General features: G+C 36.9%; 2 protein-coding genes across 6 annotated transcripts in view; both read right to left on the bottom strand.

Annotated features, from left to right (window-relative positions):
- Window positions 1–7,036, bottom strand: part of GOLGA1 (golgin A1) — a 56,205-nt gene extending 49,169 nt beyond the window's left edge. For 2 of the 4 annotated variants that reach the window (XM_082467756.1, XM_082467757.1), the window contains exons 1-2: window positions 6,032–6,047; window positions 4,880–5,180 (exon numbers count right to left, since the gene is read on the bottom strand). In XM_082467756.1, the coding sequence (XP_082323882.1) occupies window positions 4,880–5,014 (135 nt within the window). In that variant the 5' untranslated portion in view covers window positions 5,015–5,180; window positions 6,032–6,047. Of the gene's footprint in view, window positions 1–4,879; window positions 5,181–6,031; window positions 6,082–6,885 lie in introns of those variants that run through there. The other 2 variants (XM_082467755.1, XM_082467754.1) reach the window with 2 other exon arrangements.
- A 1,027-nt stretch (window positions 7,037–8,063) lies between these two features.
- The window catches only part of SCAI (suppressor of cancer cell invasion), a 142,828-nt gene continuing 127,947 nt past the window's right edge, over window positions 8,064–22,944 (bottom strand). For both annotated transcript variants that reach the window (XM_082467759.1, XM_082467761.1), the window contains one exon: window positions 8,064–17,092. In XM_082467759.1, coding sequence (XP_082323885.1) covers window positions 16,946–17,092 — 147 coding nt within the window. In that variant the 3' untranslated portion in view covers window positions 8,064–16,945. The remainder of the gene's footprint in view (window positions 17,093–22,944) is intronic.

The following is a 22,944-nucleotide window of genomic DNA, read 5'->3' as shown; positions in this document are numbered from 1 at the left end:
TTGGTTACACTTTAAGTGATAACTGAAAAGTTTCTCTAACTATAAAGTAGAAGCAACACTACCTCCATCTATAATGTGAGGAGATACAAGATGCAAAACAGATAAATTGTGTGTGTGTGTGCGTGTGCGTGCACACACTACTGTAATACACAGTGGTAAACAAATCCATTATGATCATATTACACCAAGTACATAATACAAAAAAATATATTTTCCGATAAAAAAGTAAATCACTTTATTTTTCCAAAGGTAAAATCCTGAGGTAAAGGGTAGAAGGTTCTTTAGCAAGGGATCAAAGGCTGGTTGGTCTGTGATGAAGAATCTATCACTAACATTGATAAAGTTTCAGTATCTTCATCTATAAAACAAAGGGATATCAATCTGTAGCTGTAAAATGCATCAAAAACTTTAGCAGATAATATACATTCAGTAAATCACTATATTAATGAGACATCAAATTTTCCCAATAATTTAGATTATCTTAAAACATATGTGCACTACTACTACTTTGGGCACTGCTTACTACTGCTAATAAGTAAGTCACTTTATCTTTCTACTTTTTTTTTTTTTTTTTAAATTTATTTATTTATTTTATTTATGGCTGTGTTGGGTCTTCGCCTCTGCGCGAGGGCCCCCTCCAGTTGTGGCAAGCGGGGGCCACTCCTCATCGCGGTGCGCGGGCCTCTCACCATCGCGGCCTCTCTTGCTGCGGAGCACAGGCTCCAGACGCGCAGGCTCAGCAACTGTGGCTCACGGGCCCAGCCGCTCCGCGGCACGCGGGATCCTCCCAGACCAGGGCCCGAACCCGCGTCCCCCGCATCGGCAGGCAGACCCTCAACCATTGCACCACCAGGGAAGCCCTATCTTTCTACTTTTGATTATAAAATTTTAAAAATAAAGAAGAGTAAGGAGGGTGGTTTAATGAACACTCTCTCTCTACTTTAACAACTGCTGATTTTTCCTATATTTGCTTCATCAATTTTTATTCTACTATAGTACTTTAAATAGCAGACATTGACATTTCATCCTAAATATTTTGATAAACATTTCTAAAATATAAGGACATTTTCCTTTATAGCCGCAACACCATTATTATACCTAACAAAATTAAGAATAATAGTATCTAATATCCAGTCTTCAGTCTTCCCCATTTACTGCCAAAAAGTATTTAAAGGTGGTTGAACAACTCATTTTAAATATTCATTTACCCACTGAGCCACTTACTCCTCCACTATGGAGGGTATAGTTAAAAGGGAGTCTCAGGAGGCGGAAGGCCCAGGTTCAAGTCCCATCTTCACCACTTACAAACTACAAGAACTTGGACCAATTACTTAACTTCTCTGTGCACTGGTTTCGTCCCATGTAAAATGTGATAACAAACATAACCTACGTCACAAAGCTGTGATGAGGATTAAATAAATCAATACTTGTCAGGTCGTGAAAACACAGCCTGGCACGTAATTAGCTTTAATACGTGTCATCTGTTAGTAGTACAAGTTATGATTATTACTGTCAGTGAGACATCTATTCTTAGCACTGTGCTAAGCACTGGGAACAGTGGTGAAACGGAGTCCCAATCTAAAACAGCAGCAGCTGCAGCAACTACGAATTACGAAGTGCTTATTAAGAGCCAGGCACTATACTAAGTGTTTTATATACTATGCAGAAAAGAGTTAACATCCCAGGCCTGAGACCGCTATCCTTGGCAAGGCCTGCTTGTAAGGCGAGCCCTTGGCTGGCCTGTGAGAACTCAGATTTTACAAGGGTTCTCACCATTCCTGATAAGAATGGCTCACTGTACCTAAACTAATTGTGCCAAAAATATGGTTTATGCTGAACACCTGTTTTCGTTCTGGGAGTCTGGAATTTTGGTAAATGCTAGGCAGAGGGTGCCTATATGACTAGCCTCCAGTAAAATTCCTGGGCACTGAGTCTCTAATGAGCTTCCCTGATAGACAACATTTTATCCTGTGTTGTCACAATTCCTTGTTGAGGGAAATAAGTGTGCCCTATGCAACTCCACTGGGAGAGGACTCTTGGAGGCCTGTGCCTGGTTTCCTCCAGACTTTGTTCATGCACCTTTTCCCTTTGCTAATTTTGCTTTGTAGTATATGTTTTTACTGTGATAAACGACAGCAGTGAGCAAAACTATATGCTGAGTCCTGTGAGTTCTTCTAATGAGTAATCGAACCTAGGGGAGAACCTTGCCTGCCCGCCCTGCCCCAACACACATACTTTAATAAAGACAGGTATAGTTCCTATCTCCATTTTATAGATGTGGAAATTAAGGCATAGAAAAGTGACAAAAAATTTGCCCAAGGTCACACAATAACGATGAAAGAGGAATCAAATCCAGGTCTGCCTCCATAACCTGGCCTGAGTTCCTAACTGTTACTCTACTGCCTCTCATGAAGCTCCCAGTTTAGTGGGAGAGACAAACAAGCAAATCATCAACAACAATGCAGTGTAACAGAGGATATAAGAGACAAGGGACCAAATTCAGCCAGTAGGGATAAAGAGTAGAGGGGGTGAGATGGGCAGGTTGGGTCAAGGGGGCTTCCTGGAAGTAACATGTGAGCCAAGTCTTGAAGGATGCACAAAAGTATGTCAGAGGAATTCAGAAGTGAGAGGAGGACACAGGAGAAATTCCAGAGAGAGGAGACAGCATATGCAAACATTTGTAGGCATGATGGAAAGTTGTCCATTCCATAAAGTACATTAAGTTCAATATGGCTGGAGCACAGGGTGTAGGAAAGTAGAATGAGATAAAGGTAGGATGGGTTAGCTGTGACAAGACCACAGGGGTTTACCATTATACTATAATAATGACTTTGCACTTCATCCTGCAGATGATGGGGAAGCCACTGAGGAGTTTTAAGCATGGAGAGACATGAACAGGTCCGCTTTGGGGAGTTATTGGAGCCAGGGGGCCCAGATAGGCTACCACATTTGTCCACAAAAGAAAGACAGCCTGAAATAAAATGGAAGTAAAATGTACTACTAGTAACTGGAGTACAAAGGGTAAGTTTGAGTCAGGAGATGGAAGCCAAAATACTTGCTGACTAATTGGACACCAAGAAGTGAAGAAGCGAAGAGTCTAAAATGTCTCCAAGGTTTCTTGCTGGTGACTTGGGGGACGAAGTGGAAATGTGGAAATGGAGTTAATGAATTCAGTTTTGTTCATGTTAGAATTTGAGATACCAGAGGAAAGGCACCTGGTCGGAGAAATATATGCAATGGGATATAAAGGTCTGGAGATAGGGAGTGAAGATCAGAATGTATACATAAATAAGTTCAAACAGATAACTTTAGAAGTCACACAGCAAAGTATTTCCTGAATTCAGGCCAATCTCCATATCTGGAATACATTCAAGATGAGAGACTTCATTTAGCAAGTCAGCGTGAAGGCAAAGCAAGTACTTCTGCCACAGAACTCAGCATTAAAACTATGTCCTTCAGCCTGGTGATCAAACGTGCATTTATATTTCCTGTTAAATACAGGAGCCAATGATAATTTAGATCTGGTCATCTATTGTTCCACCCCAATAACCTAATAGCTTCTGCCACGTAATCTGACCTGAACAGGTAGTATAAGAAAGGAGGAGGTCGACTCATCTGACCATGGAAACAACTCAAGTATCTATCACTAGTAGAAGACAGAGACAAATTGTGGCCTTTTCAAATGCTGGAATCTTATACAGCAGTAAAAATAAATGAACCATCTATAGTGTACCATTTTTATAAAGTTTGAAAATAAGCAACATTAAACAACAGATTGTTTATGAATATATATGTATCTGGTAGGATATTTTAAAAAGCAAAGGATTGATATACACAAACTTTTGGACAGGTTACCTGAAGGGGCGGAAAGGGAAGGGAGCCAAGAAGGAGCAAACAAGTGGCTTTGACGGTACCGATAATGTTCTAGTTCTCTGTATAGGTGACAGATTTAACAAGCATTCATTTTATTTTTATGTCTTATACTTTACATTTACATTACATACATTCTTTTACATATATCAAGCATTATAAATAACTTCTTTTAAGTTATCTAACTTTAAGAGGATCCTGTCATATGCCACCGACCCGATTTTAATCCTAAGGCATGACACTTACCTAACACAGCAGCATCCTCAAATCTTTCCAACTACAAAGGTATTTTACAAATAAGGGACACAATGCAGCCATCAGTGCAATCTTTTCATCAATTTTCCCACTAAAATAGTGCTAATTCCCTGGCTAATTCCACACCAAACTCACAGACCTCTCTAAGCAACCGACTTAGAGTGTATATATGTGCAGACACAAAAAGCCAAGGTATTTTGAGAAACGAAATGTAAAAGAAGATGCACAAGGTTTATAGATGGAAAAAGAGTACAAGAGGACAATGTAGAGAATATGCAAAGGGACCGATGAAAAATAAGAAAAAAGAAATAGAAAAGCACCTCAGAGCAAGAAGAATCAGATATAAACTACAAATAATCTTGCAATTTTAAAAGAAAATACTTATTGGAGGGACTTCCCTGGTGGTCCAGTGGCTAAAGACTCCGCGCTCCCAGTGCAGGGGGCCCAGGTTCGATCCCTGGTCAGGGAACTAGATCCCACATGCTGCAACTGAGAGTTCACATGCTGCAACTCAAGATCCTGCATGCTGCAACTAAAGATCCCGCGTGCCGCAACAAAGATCCCGAGGGCCGCAACTAAGACGCAGAGCAGCCAAATAAATACATAAATATCTAAAAATATATATATAAAAAAATAACAGCTATTAAAAAATAATAAAAAAAGAAAAAATATTTATTGCAAAGATTCCCTGAAATATTATTTTAAAAATACAATGCGGCTATACCAAACATTAAAAACTAGAGAAGATACTTACAAAGTCATCTCCTGAGTCAGCTCCCATGGAGGCAACCGATTCCTTGCTCACTGATCGTGGGATCCTAGTAGCACCTCCTGGCCTCTGAGCGACAGCAGTCTCTTCTGCAATTTTCTTCTTTAGTTTTGCAAACATTTTGCTGTGTGGCTATCCTGCACTGATGGCCAGGTCTTGAACCCCCTACAACAGTCGTTAGGCCAGCAACCAGGAATTCCGAGACAGGTGCCTAAAAAGTTCCAGATATCCAAACTAGCTGCATTCCCACTGAAATGTGGGCCAAAGGCTTGTGGCAATAGCGTATCTATAAATCAGATGAAAGAGCGCTCTAAGTTAAACACCAGAGAAATTTCACATCTGGGTTGCTTTGTTAAGCTTCAGGTTTCAAGATTAAGTTTCATAAGTTTACATGCACACTTACTAGAACACAATTACTAAACATCTGAAAAGCACTCAGGTGCTACAGATACGTGTACAGATAAGGAAATCCAGTCTCAAGGAGGTGAAGTAATCTGCCAAAGATTGTGTGGCTACATGCAGCGCTGGCATTTGAACCCAGGACTCTGACTCACAAGTCCTTACTCTTTTTTTTTTTTTTAATTACACCACATTGGCTGTGGCATGTAACACATCAAGTAAAATTTCCCACAGCAAACATTAACATAATGCTTCTGAATCCTTCCCCCAATAATATTAAGTTCAACTACAGTTTAGACAAAAACATGTAACTCAATACAGGGAGAAGGTATAATGTTCTAATGTTCCAAGATGGTTTGGAATCAGCTGTTCACTAGAAAATGTTGACAACTTTTTTCCTAAAAAAACAGGCAAGCCAGCCAACTGTATTGTATACGTATCCGATATCCTTAAATGTTTCCTGGAAATGCTGTGTGGTTCTCTTTAAGAGTGATTAAAATTACCTCAAGTCAATTTCTTTTTTCACAATGTTTTACATGATATTCAAACATCTTTCCCTCCTAACGTGCATGAAACATTTACATTCTGGGTCCAAACTTAACTTTTGATACTTTGTGGAGGATAGCTAAGCTCCGCTCTAAGATGTACAAATGACTTCTTACCACTTCAGAGCATCCATTTAAGTCTGTACAATTCTTCAAAAGTTTTACCTTCAATGTCTGTAAACCACCTACTCACCTGGCTTATCTACTAGATTTAAAACAGCTTGGAGGTCAAAGCTTTCTGTCCTGCATGAAGACAAAAATAAAATGCATTGAATATTTCCTCTCAAGTGTAAGGCCAAAATGTTGCGGGGTCGGGGCAGGGGGAGTGGAAGAGGAGGGAGGAAGGACTAAGGTGAGGGGGAGAGAAAATCTGTCGCTACCACAATCCTCAGGGGTCTCCCCTCCCTCACCCTGGTCTTTGCATCTGTGATTTGCCTAAGAGCTTCACTTAAAGGCACAAAGAACAGAACCCCTCATTGTAGTAAGTGGCTAAACTCACTTCGCCTTGGGAGCAGTGAGCAAAACAACTTTAACGAGATTAAGGTTTCCCAGGGCCAGTATTTATTTCAGTTGATTCTGACAGTCACACTGTTTACCCGGCCAGACCCCAGAGCCTTGACTCGCACTAAGAAAGTCGCTGAGAAAAAGGATGGCTAAGTTGGGTAAAAGACAGCTTCCTAATGCCCGGGGGCCAGCCACCTGCCACAGCAGTTTGGATCCCACTCAGTCTTCTTCCAGACCCGCCCGTGCGTAGACTGTCAAAGAAGGGAAGGACCAATGTGTCTCCCATTTGACAGCAGGGAAACGGAGACCCAGAGAGGAAGACTGACTGGTCCAAGGTCGCGCAGGGGGGGAAATTCCGGAACCCCAGGCTTCAGGTTCCCAGGCCGGGGAGCCCGCCTCTGCCCCCACCCTCGTCCTTTCTGCACCCCGGCACTGCCCCCCGCCTTGGGTCTTGGGCAACCCAGCCGGGGCCTCTTTGGGCGCACTCCGAGACCACCGGGAGAAAGAGGGGCCTGCTCGTGTCTCCGGTCCCCGCCCGCGCACCTGCCGCTCTCTGGGCAGCCGGCAGAGCCCCGCCTCCGGGGCCTCTCGTGAGCGCCGGCCCGCGTCACCAGCCCCCACGGCTGGCCTGCGGGCAGAGCAGCGACCCGGAACCGCACTTCCACCGGCGCGCCGGAAGTGGCTGCGCGCGGGGCCGTCCCACCGTGCGCATGCGCCTGAGCGCGGCTTCCCTGGCGGCCGGCGCGAGCTTGGGGGTGGCGGTTGGGCCGGAACCGCTGGAGGGCGCGGGGCTGGGCGCTCTCTGAAGCCGGCCCGCCACGTCAGCAAGCGGCCAAACCCTCGTAGGAGGACTGGGTGGCTGAAGCACTTCTTTCCTTTTTTTTTTTTTAAAGGGGGCGGTGCGGAGCGGGGGAAGTGGTAGGAGCCTGGTGCAAAGGGGAAAGAACTGATTGCTGCGGTGGTGCCAGCCTGTGGCGTGGAAACCTCAGGCCGTGGCTGCGCTGGTCCAACCCAGACTTTTCACTCCTCTCCTTGCATCCCAGTCTGCACCCTACACGGCCGCCTTGTCCCTGCAAGCCCCTGCCGCCTTCCTCACGCACCTGTGGCTCCACACGTTTAGTACTGGGAACTCGCGCTTCGTAACGGGTGTTTTAAGTTTTGTGCCTGTGACCCATTGTAGGACACGTAATGTGTCATTGAAAGAAGAGTTTCCGGAATCATACCCTTATTATATAGTACACTCTGATATATTGCATTTCATTAGGAACACACGCTAGCGGCAGCCCACCACATTCATTTTACTAGCCACTAATGGGCCTCCAACTTTTGACAGATGAAGAAAGTCCAGAGAGGTAAAACTGCCTTGTACAAAGTTACAGTACAAATTGGTAGCCTACGTCGGGTCTCCGGATCCTCAATGCCAACCAAGCCAGACATTCCACATTGAAGTTGCACATGTTCTTGCCCAGACCCAACACCAGCCCGAGGGCCAGCAGCTTCAACGCAATCCCCTGAAACAATCCCTCCCTCAGTGTGTCCCACCAGGAGGAGGGCAGGGAAAAAACCAAGACTAGGACGTAGAAGAAATTTACAAACTAAAACAATAGCATCAAATCCTCAACCTCAAGACTGTTTCAAGTAACCGAGGAATTATCTGAAAGAAGCAAACCCTATCAGTTTAGCCCTTATGTTGTCAACAATTCTGAAGAAGTAGCAAAAACTTTAAGCAAATAATGTTTATTTTTATATCGATGATACACTTAATATATACGTGAATTCAAGATACAAAATTCATTTACAAGAGTTCACACCTGATGAATGTAATCACATTCCTAGAGAGAACATTTATCAATGCAAAAATGTCAATACACTGACAACAAAAATCAAATATTCTGTAATCTTGTTATTCAATAAACATCAAAACAATGTTTAACTCTCCATTCTCTATTATTTAAGAGCCCTCAAGGTGGTAGGCACCATATAACAGAAGAAAACATTGGAAAAGACAAGGGCCTACTGAATCTGCTCTGCAGAATCACAGTGTTTACTCTGATATTCATTTACTGAAGTAGTGAAAGGCTTGCTATCCTTTGACAAATCACGTATCATACAAGAGTCAAAAGTGATGATCAAGAAAATAAAATGTTTTGATAACTTCTCAATTTCTAAAATCTATGACATATTAGCCATAACAGACAAAGCAGAAAAAGGCTGCTGAAAAGGAACACAATAGGAAAACATCCTTAAGAGTATGTATGGCTTAAGCAATTTAGAAACACAACAGATAAGACTTTTACAATACCACAGTTGTTCAAGTCAAATGATATTGACAATATAATTTTCCCCCTTAGTCATTGGTGGTAAATAGCCCCTTCAAATTTAATTCTACTGAGAACACATAAAACTAGTGAATCCAAATGGTTTCTTGTCTCACAGAGCTGAACTGATGGATTTTGTTCTAAAGTATTAACCCACAATACCCAAAATTTAATACAAATGAGCAACAAGACTACGTTTCAAGGATTACAGTGATTTGTGAATAGCTAGATAGGCAACCAAATAGCTTCATTATTTGCACGACAGATTAGCAGCACTTGGATAAGAACTGTTACGTGAAAATTATTGTGCTTCAACCTCTCAAAGAGAGCTAATAAATATACCTCTATAATCCTTATAGTGTTACAATTCTATAACATTTCAGTTACAGACAAGCACAATTTTTAAAAAGTATTTCACACCACTAGGAAATCAAGTAATTATATTCTCCAAATGTAATTTCTGCTATGATTGAAACAAGTGCATTTCTGCCTAATATCCATAATACAGACAATAGGTTCACCATTATTTTCAGGGAAAAAAGACCAAATATAACTTATTTTAACTCCTATTTGATTATCTTAACCTTTAGTGATGACTTGAATAAAGAAAAAGGTATTCAACCTCACAATGGAAACTACTCAGAGAAAATAATAATGTGGCCTGAAATGACAAAATTCTTTAGAGCTAAGTAGGAAATGATTTAAAACTGCTTCATCACATTCAATGATTAATGAAACCACTATTTTTACTGGTGCTACACAGTGAAGATAAACCTATTTGGATAAATTCCTTCATTTGTAAACTCTACTATGAAAATGGTAGGACATTGCATCTGCCTTTCCTATTACCTAAGACCTTTCTACTTTGACAGGAAGAAGCCTCCAAAATATATCTCTTGATTGTTGAGTGGCAAGGTTTATTAAAAACAACAAATAAAAAACAGCTGGAGAACTAGTCATATGATCTATGTGATGAAAGGAATGTAACCAGATAACTATAAAAAGCCACAAAGTCCTAAAATATTTTACTGAACCCATTAAGAGTTCTTTTTAATAAAAAAGAAACAAAAGTTTTTTTTAAAAACTCATTCTGCAAGAAATAGTAAATAAAAATTCTTATTGCCCTAAAACATTTGAAGCAATTTTTCCTGCAGATTTTTAATACATTACAACACATACCTATAATCTAGAAAAAAGTCAGTAACATGCAAAGAAGGGTAGGAATAGATTTTTTTAATTTAAATAGTGTTTATTTCTATATGGTTTGGAAATATTTACTCTGGGATTATCATATATGATCATTTCACATTTTACAATGGTTGATCTTACTGATTTGATGTTTGAAAAGACTTATGGGTCAAATTGTAATGTTTACAAATCTTAATTTTCCATCACAGATAAGTGGACATTCATGATAGTTTCAAAAGAGAAAAGAATATTAGTAATATAACATAAAATTTTAAATATTGTTTACTGCAGACCTAAAGGAAGGCTAGTTATAATTCCCCATCTCATTCTGAAAAGTGACATAAACACTCATTCTCTTAATCTTCATTCCATAAGGTTATCAGAAAAGTAAAAAAATCTCAACCCTAAAATTACCAATGTCTCAATAAACAATACTACACCTAAAAAGATGATTGTCTTGGGCTGTAGACTGGAATTGTCCACCAAAATAGGAAAATATTCCCAATTTATAGTCTGTTCTATGACCAAATTCAGGCTTTATGATTAAGTGAATATGGAGTGCAGAATTAGTATACCTCAAACTGCTAAAAAACTCTGAAAGCACTGTTCAAATGTTTTTAAAAAATCATACTGCTTAGAATAGTTTGATAATTTAAAATATAACTTTTAAAAAATACAAATTAACAAAAATATTTTTAAATTAAGAATTGGTGCTTCAGTCAGTGATTAACAACGTTATACAGAAATGGAATTCTTCTTAAAAGTCAATATTACACCAAACTAAGTTAAAAATATCAATTTTAGCTTAAGAAAACATATCTACAGAATTCCAAAGGAAATATTTCTATGGCATCAACAAATTAGTTACACTTGATTTAATACATTTATCTTTACCCATTTAAGGGCATGTCCCCCTACATCATCCTGACATCCTTCCCTTCAATAGGTAATTGATTCCATTCACACATCAATTATCCTTCCTTAAACACAAGGCATGTTTAATAAATCTCTGTGTTCAAAAATTCAGTGAAGCTGGGACACAGTGTAATTATTATGTTTTGAAATTCTCGTTTGAGGAAGATGAACTGCCTTAATAAAATTGTTTTTTAAGGTAAAGTGGTCACAGTATCCAGGAAAGAACTGGAGGTACGGCATGAACAGGTATAAGGTATCCATGTCTAAGACTGCAGGAGAACAGGGGGAGAGGGCTTGGTTTTCTAAGCAATTCTTATTTAACTGCAGCCTGACTGTTAGAGAGTCAGAGGTCATATTCACAATGTCAGTCTCATCTACTACACTTCTAAATGCTGCTGCTCTCCTCAAATCAATGTCCACATTAAGCATGAGTCAGTTCCATGAATTTTAAATAGCGTAACATCTGCTCTGCTACTCTCCAGTTGCAATAAATGATTTGGTTACTAAAACAACTCGAACATCAGACATTATGAACGTTTTCACTGATTTTCTCAGAAAGAATACATAACCAAATTTTAATATGTATTTAAGAAAAAGGCTATTACAACTTTATTTTAAATTTAACATTGTAATTGAGAAGTGTTATGAATACTTGGCTGACATATTAAAAATACAATGAAGAGGCAAACGTAACATTTTGGAGGACAGTAGAATTGACTCCTGACTTTTCTCTTCAAGATAATTTAAAATTGGATCAGATAGATTTAATCTTCTGAAGAATAATGGGGTAAACAGTTGTTTGCAGTTATATTTTATCAAGCAAAAAAATAACCCCTACTTAATTTCTGTGGTGAATGTATTCAAGTGTATATTAAATATCTCCTACACTCTTCCGTGCAAATAAACATGCCCAGTGAAGACAGGAGTAACCGAATATTGATCTCTGTGATATTCCATAGGTTCACAAATTGGCACTGCACATATTTACTATCCTCTTATCCTCCCCTACCTGTCATTCTTGGTAGAGGTTTGAAGGCCCCACTTTTATAGCACGCCATGCACCTAATATTAAGAATCCTACTTCGTGTGTGAATATATCAATTTGCAGAACACAGTGGTCTCACAGAGACAAAGAAATACAACTGGAGGCATTTTATTCACTGGAAGCATTTTCTCAGATAAGCATACTCATCTTTGATATGCAGTTCCAATAAGAAAAATCTCTAGTTAGAAATGCCAAGACAGGACTAAATTAATCACAGCTGCTGCAAATATAAAGGTTATCAACCTCTTGTTCCTCATTAAATTCGACTCCACCTAGGTAAAGCCCTCCTCTACCTAATGCTCCTTTTTCTGCCTCACAGAGACATATGAGACACACTGGTGGAAAAAAAAATTGTTCCAAAATTAAACTGTGGTATCAGGCATCAAAATGGCAACTAGGAACATATTTCCCTATTTAAAGGACATTTTCCTATCTATTTTGAAATGTGATCAAAGTAATTTTTTCCACTGTCCCTTGATTCTCAGTATAAATACGTATGTTACTAAGTAATAATACCCAACTACAGGCAAGAAAATAAAGTACTAATATAGCTTAAGAACCTGCTGGTGTCTCAGTTTCACATACTTAGGTTTTTCAGGTTTATATCACTAATTTATCATCAGTTTAAATGGAAATTGGCAGATGATTTTAAAGCTAAGAATATCCAGCTTTCTGTTAAGATCTTCATGTCCTAATTTCAACTCCAAATTAGTCCATTTTACCCAAACACAAGCCCCTCAAAATAGAGGCTCACGATTGAGATACAGCCACAACCTAATTACAGCAGCATGAACAATGCCACCATGATGTCCTCACAGAACTTAAATAAATTCAGCCCACAATGGGTATGGGTATATAATATACACATACTGTATCTCTGCATACCATATATTTACAAATATGTACATATATACAAAAAGTATACACAGAGATTCAGCATCATGAAAATATATACATGCCATTGCAAATATAATAAGAGTTTCAAATAAATAAGGACAACAAAGAGCCCTCAATGTAAATATCCTTAATACTCTCCAAACAAACATACAGGAACATATACACCCAAAATATCACCAGGAGATTCATACCATTCATATTCATATCAAATCTTTTTACTCACTTAGGATGGGGAGGTGGTTCTGAATCACAGGCAGTAGCCAAGTTTGCAGACCTTGGTACCTTACTATATTTCCTGTCCAGAATATTCTCTGTATATCAGACTGATTACAAGTCTCTGTGGATAACTAAGTACAAGATTTTTCAACAAAGTCCAAAACCCTTCTAAGAGACAGAAAGTTACTAACTCACACAGGTCAGAGATTAAACTTGGAGAAAAATGCTAATGAAAGCTCTCATAATTAATATATAAATCGGATTTGTTGCTTTTCCCTTTACCTCAAAGAAATTCAGTTCAATCACCACCTAATCTGTCTCAGGGAATACTACTGCAAGAAGAAAACAAAGCATAGTAGCCACAAGTGAGAAAAAATAAAATCCAGACCCTTTACCAGGAAAATTTCAGTCATGACTAGATTGCACTTTACTTTTATAATCTCAAAACATTTCAACTTGGTAAAAATATAAAGGGTACAATAAATTCTATGTGCTTTGAGAGGTTTTTGAGAGCACCACTTCCTAGGAAGAAAACACACACACACATACACAAAGGATATACCCTGGCTAAAATCAAAGACAAAATGTCTGACTTGTGGATTTTTTTATAATTAATAAATAAAAATTTGCTGGGGCTGATTGATTTACTGGTTTCAATATTTGATATATTAAAAAAATACCATAGCTTTTGTGCCAAAATATAAATCTCTAATTATTTCTTTCTTGTTCATTATAGAAAGCAACCTGAGCTACTGGAAAGACTGGGCTGAGATTAGGAGATTTGAGTTTTAGTTCTAGCTCCATCTTTATGAAAAAAAACTGACAGTTTTTTGGGGTCTCAGCTTTCTCTTCTGTAAATTAGGGAAGATAGTTGCTTTATCAACTTCAGAAAGATACGGACAAAGAAAGAGAAAACAATTCCAATGTGCTTAATTTTGTTTTGTATATAACTGACTTCTTGCACTCTTACACTATTTTGTTTACAGTGGTTCTTAGGTGAGGTGAGACACTGTATCAGAATCTCCAGGGGGGAGTTTGTGCAATTTGAAAGCAAAGAAGTGCCCTTTCCCATTGTTTTGCTTTGTTCTTAGTTCCAAAATTTAAATTTCTATGAATTCTAAAAATAAATAAAGGGTTTAACATTTTAATATTCATAAAGGGGAGCAGTATATATTGAGAAAATAAGATTCTCTGCCATTGTCGTCTTGAGCCCATTGAGTGATTGTCCTTTTTCATTTCCTCTTCCTCGATTAAAGTAAGGTCTTAAAATGTAGAAGCTGGGTAATGGGTATAAAAGGTTCATTAAACTCTGTGTATGTTTTAAATTTTCATAACAAAAAGTTAAAAAAAAAAAAACAACAAAGGAATACAAGTGTTTGCACAAATGTAACCTTCACAATAAGGCCTACCCCGATCACTCACTGAACATTATTCTCTGCCTAAAAACAAACGAAAAATTTCCCTTGCCACGCTCTAAATTTTCTTCATACTATTTAAAACTTTCTAACATAAATTTACTTATTTATTGTATTTATTGCCTGATTCCTCCTACTAGAATATAAGCTTCATGAAAACAAGGACTTTTAAGTCTACGTTGTCTGGTTCACCTAAGCCTAGGACAAAATCTGGAGTATAGTGTTGCTCAACACACATTTTTTTAAAGGCATGAATGAAACAATAGTTTAGAATTTTCCAGCACAGTTTTCCTCTCAAGATCATTTCAGTTCACTTTAAATTTTTAACCACCAGTAAGGAATTGCACTACTATTAACTTGAGGAGCAAGGTCATCATCTAAACACTAGCTGTGAGTTCCAAGACCCCTTGTTCTTAGACAAACATGTTACTAATAACAAAAGCTCTAATTTCTTCCAGAGATTCTCTCTCTGAACTAGTTTCTACAACAACTAAGTGGGACCCAGATATTTTCTTGAACAAAAACTAGGTAAAAATGATATAGAAAAGAAAATGTTGTGTATACTAAAATAAGGGAAACCAATTTTCCAGGTGGCAGCGGTGGGAAAATCAATATCTTTTGGAACCGAGAGTTCAAATTATAGAGCCACCGAATTGGACAGAACCTTGGGCCAATGCCTTCATTTTACAGATGAGAGTGCTAAAAAGCAGAGACATGAAGACACTTGTCAAAGGGCATAAAGCTAGTTACCAGGAAAGCCAGGATTAGAACTCAGGTCTCCTACTTCTCAAACCAGTGTTCTTTATGTTAATCAAGTGAGGATAAAGCTCAGGACGATAAATATTATTTTAAGCATCAGAGAACAGGAGAATATGTGTTGCTAGGAATCTTACTGGCACAGAACTTCAGGGGAATTGAAACAAGAGGTCAGATAACTAAGGACAGTCTATTGCTGTAGTTCAGGTGAACACTGTTATGAAAGGAAAGCTATGAAGTTTATTAAGGTACTGGGGGAAAAAAAAAAGGAAAGCAGTCTTTATCTGATAATGAAAACCCACTAGCAAAGGAAATCTCTCTCCAGGGTAACTTTTCCAAAGCCTTCTGAAATAATGTTTAAAAGAACAAACAAAAATGACTTTTAAAAAATTAATTAAAAAACCCACAAAGGCTCCCAAACCCAAAAACAATAACTTCAAGACTTCAGATGAAAAACCAACAAATTGGAACACGTACATGAATAACTTAGACCAAAATAATTCTGTATGCTAGAAATAAAAACCAAGTTAAAAATATTACTGTAAAATTTCCCTAGGGACATAGGAAAGAGGCACCAAAAGCAAACACCTCATTTCCCCTGGGACTGCCAGAGGTAGAGTTGTGAGCCTGTACAGAAAATTAGGTAGAAGGGCTTTTGATTCATAGATTTCTGAACTTGAATGCTGGGGAGTCAAAAGAGGGGAAAGAAATCATAGCTAGTGCCTGTAAAATTATGAAGGGGATGAAAGGGAAGAAAAAACACAAAAATCTTTATATAATACACTGGGTCCTATATAAAATAATAAAAAACTTGTGCATGAAATATAAAATTGTAAATATAAGGAGTTTTTAAAAACCTAATTTCCAAATTGTCAATGCAAAAGCAACTTCCATTTTAATTATATAACAATTCAGTTACCCTCAACTAAAATTAGTAACTACTCTGAAGTTTCATAAATCTGAACTAGGCAAAAAGATTACAAACTCTCTACTGTATACCACAGACCTCAACCTAGACAGTCTTTAAACTTGATCTCATTAATTAATAAAAGTTTAAATGGAATTCCTATGGAAACACTGTATTATGAAAACGACAATCTGATTTTTTGACTGAAAGATTTAAAAGTTATTGTTTTTCACTTCCAGCACTCAAAGACTACAAAGAAAACAAAATATGCAAACATATCTTATGATAACACAGGACTCACACCTTCCAAATGATATGTATCATCTCAAGACCCCAATTAAAGATTCAGCTTTTCAGATGCAAATCAATCCTATACAGTTACTGAAATTTTGACAGCATTTAAACGAATTAAATGCTTTTAAGAACTATCTTGATTAGGCTTCAAAGAATCACATATTTTTCTATCTACTAACTTGGAATGAAAAGAAATATTATGGAAGGGCTCTGTTCTTGATTCTTAGTAGTCCATGCTGGCTAGTTTCATATTTGTGAACAATGACATATTTTCCAAATCCACACATTTAAGGTCCAAGTATAAGAGTTGGGTTTTCCTCATTATACAAAAATAAATGATTTACTCTTCTCAGGGTGAGAATAGTGACTATATGAGTGTAGGATCAGATGTTAGAGGTAAGTATCCGTACCTCAAAACCAAAAAATAAAAATTCCAAGATTAATCGAGTTTTTAAAAGACCTGAAATACTGTATTTTAAAACAGTTACCCTAAAAGTTTGAACAATTTTTTTCAGCTTGTTTTTAAAATGGTGGTCCTAAATTGAAAAATAAAAGCTAAATAACACCACTATGTGTCTGTCATCACATTAGAAAACTGCACCATTTAAAATCTGTGGCAAATGAAAACTTGTTTCAACAGAGGATTTTTGTTTTAATAGTCGTCTATGGTATTCTCAAGGAACACGTTTCGCACATCCAGAATGGATGCTAATTCCAAAATGTGCTTCTGGAGGTGAGGGTTCTCCACTGTTTCGTCCCTTGGCAGTTGTGGATATGATTCTGGATAATTTCGTGTTTCCTGGTAAACAAAGAAGAGAAAAGTCAATTTTATAGTTTAAGGAAAGAAAATTATACACATTAATATTACTGTTAATATGAACAGTATTAAGAAGTAACTTAATATGCACATTCTCCTTCCTATTGGTAATATATTTGTTGAACATACGAAATTGCTGACATTTGACCATTTTGACCCAAAAAATGATAAGTTCATATGGTTCAACCCAATATATTCATTTAGTGAGTTATTTCATGAACATTTACTGGGGCCTATCATTTCTGGGAACTATGCTATATTGTGGAAACCATGTAATTCCTACTTGCTGGGGGGAAAATCCTAAAATACACAGAATTTCAACAAGTATTTGTTAATGAATAAATAAATACATGTTTCAGTAGAAATTAAAATGAGAGAAAAGACATGGGAAATGCTGAAAAGGTCAAACTAATGGGCCTGGGCAATTAATTATAGGAGAAGGAGGTGTCAAAAATGACTAAGATTTCAGGAATGGATGACTTGAAAGAAGAGTTGAGAGCTACTCAGAGAAAAAGAGATGTAAAGGAGGAGATAGTTTGGGGATAGTATAAAGCTTCAGGTTTCAGGTATATTTTATTTAATGTAATGGGCTATACAAAGAGGACAGCCCATCCACCAGAATTTGAAAATTCAGGACCGTATCTCAGAAGACAGGTTTGAGGGCTTCCCTGGTGGCAGAGTGGTTAAGAATCCGCCTGCCAATGCAAGGGACACGGGTTCAAGCCCTGGTCCGGGAAGATCCCACATGTCGCGGAGCAACTAAGCCCATGCGCCACAACTACTGAGCCTGTGCTCTAGAGCCCGCGAGCCACAACTACTGAAGCCCGTGCGCCTAGAGCCCGTGCTCTGCAACAAGAGAAGCCACCGCAATGAGAAGCCCGCACACCGCAATGAAGAGTAGTCCCCGCTCACCGCAACTAGAAAAAGCCCATGCACAGCAACGAAGACCCAATGCAGCCAAAAAATAAATAAATAAAATAAATAAATTTTTTAAAAAAGAAGAAGACAGGTTTGAGCAGTTTATGTCATACTATATACTATATACATATATAATATATACACTGATACAATCTACATGAAGATAAATATTAAAAGTCGTGAAAATGGATGAGGTTTCTAAGCATATTAGCAAAGAGACTGAAAAAAAGAGTCCCTAGAAAGAGATATGAAAGATCGGGGAAAAAACAAAAAAAGGACAGAAAAGGACTAATAAAAGAAAAAAGAAAATAGTTTTTGTAATCACATGGAAGCAAAAGAAGAAGACAATTTCAAGAATAAAGTGATTCTCATTTGGAAATTCTTCTTCATTTCGTACTTTCTATAGACTACAATTTTGCCACATACTTAAAATTTACTGAAAAAATAAATTACCACTTTTCTATACATCTAACATGACGGTCCATATATTCAAAGGTCATTCCTATCTCTCTTGTGCCTGTAGGCCTCAGTAATTACATATTACAGAGACCAAATTTTCGTTTTACCACACTAAATACTATGAGGAGTGACTAATGAAAAGCTCAAAAACCCTAAAAAAAGAAAAAAACAAAAAACCAGGAACTGCTGGGGGGCTACTGTAATCTGAACAATTCTCTCAGCTCACACAGGGCTGGGACATGTTTGAATTCCGACCAAACACCCCAAGGGTGGAGAATATGTGTTGAAACAGTGGACATATAAAAGAGACCCCAGAGAAATCATGCTTCTTAGTACTAGGCTGAAATAAATCTACCTCTGTATGTTAATGCTACTGTAATAAATCTGCCCTTAAAAAGCTTAAAAACAAGCCAGGGAAAGGTCAAAAAGATGTTCAAGTAATTTAACTCCTGCCAGAACAAAGCCCAACACTCTTTAAAGACAACAAAATACAGAATTCAACATCAGAAAATTCATAATGCTCACAGTTTAACAGAAAATTACTAAACATACAAAGAATTAGAAATATGAGACCCCTAACCAGTAGAAAAAACCAATAAAAACAAACCTATAAATGATAGAGAATACAGTATTAGTAGGTAAAGACTTTAGCTATTATTATTCATTCAAGAACACAAAAGAAAACATAAATATAATGAGGAGAAAAATGGAAAATGTTATAAGAACCAAAAAGAACTTCTAGAGGTGAGAAAAATGTAATCCCTGAAATGAAAAACTAAATGGATATAGGATTAAGAGCACATTAGACACTGCAAAAGAAAACATCAGTAAAGTTGAAGACAACAGAAACTGAAACACAGAGAGAAAACAGACATTTTAAAAAATAAAGAGCATGTAAATAAACCTTTTTTCACTTAAAAAAAAAAAAAAGAGCAAATCAGTGACCTGTAGGACAATATTAGGTTGTTTAACATATATGTAATTGATGCTCCAGAAAGAGAAAGGGAGAAGTAGAGAAATGTTTGAAGAAATAATGGCCAAAAGTATTCTAAAATATCTTAAATATCTTGATATTTAGATAGCTCCAAGATGCTCAATAAACCCCAAGCAGGAAGAAAGCAACAAAGAAAAGCATATCAAGGTAGTACATCATAATCAAATTGTAGGAAACCAATGTAAAGAGAAAATCTTAAAAACAGCCAGAGGAAAACACACATTACACATTGTAATAACAGAACAATTATTCAGAAAATCAGTAAGGCTATAAAGAAGTTGAACAACATTATAAACCAAGGAGATCTAACAGACATTTATAGAACCCTTCATTCAACAGTAGCAGCATATATTGATACATTCATTTCAAGTGTCCCTAGAACATTTACCATTATAGACCACATTCTAGACAATAAAGCAAGTCTCAATAAATTAAAAGGACTCAAACCATACAAAGCATACTATTTGACCACAAAGGAATTAAATTAGAAATCAGTAAGATATCTTGAAAATTCCCAAAATTTAAACACTAAATAACATATTTCTAAATAACCCATGGTTCACAAAACACCAGAGTGAAATAAATACTGTTTCAGATAAATAAGCAATGAGAGAATTAATCACCACCAGATTTGCACTATAAGAAATGAAAAAGGAAATTCTGTGGTAAGAAAAATGATACCAGATGGAAAATTAAATCTAAAGAAAGAAATCAAGAGTGCCAGAAATAATAAATATATAAGCTTTTTCCTCCTCATTAAAATTTTTTTAGGAATTCCCCTGGCGGTCCAGTGGTTAAGACTCCACACTTCCACTGCAGGGTGTGCGGGTTTGATCCCTGGTCAGGGAGCTAAGATCCCACATGCTGCATGGTGTGGCAAAAAAAAAAAAAAAAAAGATAATTGACTGTTTAATGCTATGATAACCACAAAGTATCAAATAGTATATATCATACTCAAAAGTCAAATGACAATAATAGTAGAGACTGGGAGGGAGAAAATGGAAGAATACTATTGTAAGATAATTATATTAAATGTGAAGTGATATTAAAAAAGCAAAACAAGAGATACAGCATAAATCTACAGTGTTATTAAAATAAAATTCTAAAACAAAACAAAACCTCAAGTCGAATGAAAATGAAGGCAGGAGAGAAAGAAAAAAGGTACAAACTGCAGCCAGGACAAATAGAAAACAAATAATAGTATATTTAACTCAAACTATATTAAGAATTATACTTAATTTAAATGTAATTTAAAACTACAAATGTCAAGTAAAAGGTAGAGATGGTCAAACTAGATAAAAAAGCAGGACCTAATGTTGTTGAAAAGAATTCCACTTTAAATATTAAGACAGATATAGGTTAAAAGTAAAAGAATAAAACAAGATTTGCCAAACAAACACAAACCAGAAGAAAAGTGGTATAGTTATATTAATATTGCACAAACTAGATTGCAGATCAAGGAATACTGCCACACATAAAGACAGTTCATAATGATGAATGGGTAATTTCAACAAGACATAACAACTCTAAGTATGTACAAACTCAATAACAGCTTCAGGGCTTCCCTGGTGGCACAGTGGTTAAGAATCTGCCTGCCAATGCAGGGGACACGGGTTCAAACCCTGGCCCAGGAAGATCCCACATGCCTCGAAGCAACAAAACCCGTGTGCCACAACTACTGAGCCTGCACTCTAGAGCCCGTGAGCCACAACTACTGAGCCTGCATGCCACAACTACTGAGCCTGCATGCCACAACTACTGAAGCCCGCGCACCTAGAGCCCGTGCTCCGCAACGAGAAGCCACCGCAACGAGAAGCCCGCACACCGCATGGAAGAGTAGCCCCTGCTCGCCGCAACTACAGAAAGCCCGCGCGCAGCAACGAAGATCCAAGGCAGCCAAAAATAAAAATAAATAAATAAATTAAAAAAAAAAAAAAAAAATAACAGCTTCAAAATGAACAATGAAAAAACAGCACCAAAATGAGAAACTAACCAATTCACAAGTATAATTAGAGGTTTAGATACTTCTCTATCAGGGACAGAATAAGGAGACAGAAAACCAGTTAAGAATATGGAAGACTTGAAGAACACTATTTAATATACTTGGAACATCAAGCTGAATTGACATTTATACATCACTCCATCTAATAATAGCAGAAGCATACATCTAATAGCATATATTAGAATAGCATCTAATACATAGTCTTTTCAAGTGCAGAAAGAATCTTCACCAAGATAATTCACATGCTGGGTCATAAAACAAGTCTCAATAAAGTTAAAAGTATTGAAATCATATAACTAAATCATATAACTAAAGCAGTTAAGCTTAAAGGGTAGGTGCTTGTACTAGAAGAGAAAAAAGGTTTTCAATCTAAGCTTTAAAACATAGAAATTAAAAGAGCAAATTAAAATAAAAGTAATTAAAAAGAAGAAAAATAATAAAGTATGAATGGAAATAAATTAAGTAGAAAAGAGAAAAACAGTAGTAAAAAAAAATCAATGAAAGTAAAAGCTGTTTATTTGGAAAGATCATTAAAATTAACAAACCTTTAGCTAGACTGGAAAAAAAAAGACAGGAAACATTACCAATATGAGTCATGAAAGATCACTAGAGAGTCTACAGACACTAAAAGGATAAAGGAATATTATCAACAATTTTTTGGCAATAAATTAGAAAATGACTTGCAAGACACAAGTGATTAAAACTAAGAACAAAAGAGAAAACATGAATAGCCTTTGAAACTGAATTCATAATTTGAAACATCCCCAAAAGGAAAACTCCAGGTCCACATGGCTTCACTGATGAATTCTACCAATCATTCAAGGAAGAAATAATGCCAATTGAAAAGAAACTCTTTAAGAAATACAAGAGAATGAAACACACCCCAACTCAATTTATGAAGTCAGCACTAACCTGATAACAAAACCACATGAAGACATCACAAGAAAAAATTAAATACTATAATCATTCATAAAAACAGATACAAAAATCCAAAAGGAAATACTAGCAAAATGAATCCAACAATGCAAAAGGATAATACATGACCACAAAATGTGTTTAGCCCAGATATACAAGGTTGACTTACTAATAGAAAATCAGTCAATGCTATTCACCATGTTAACAGAATTAATATATATCAGGATCAATTAATGCAGAAAAAAAGTATTTGACAATCTTTTATACCCATTCCTGATAAAAACTCTCAGCAATAGGAATAGAAAGGAGCTCAGTCAACCTGAAAAAGGGTGTGTATGAAAAACTAACAATTAACATTATAATTTATGGTAAATGATTAATTTTTCCCTTAAAACCAGGAACAAGGCAAGGATATTCATTCTCATTACTTCTATTCACCATTTTGCTAAGACCTAGCCCTGAAAAAAGCACACACATACACAAAATAAAAGGCATACAGATTGGAAAGGAAGACATAAAACTGCCTTTGTCTGAAGATGACATGAT

Source organism: Balaenoptera physalus, assembly GCF_965194825.1.
Source record: "Balaenoptera physalus genome assembly, chromosome: 7".
In the NCBI taxonomy this organism is placed as follows: Eukaryota; Metazoa; Chordata; class Mammalia; order Artiodactyla; family Balaenopteridae; genus Balaenoptera; species Balaenoptera physalus.
Note: the sequence above shows the minus strand (reverse complement) of the source record. Positions and strands in the feature narration are given on the sequence as shown.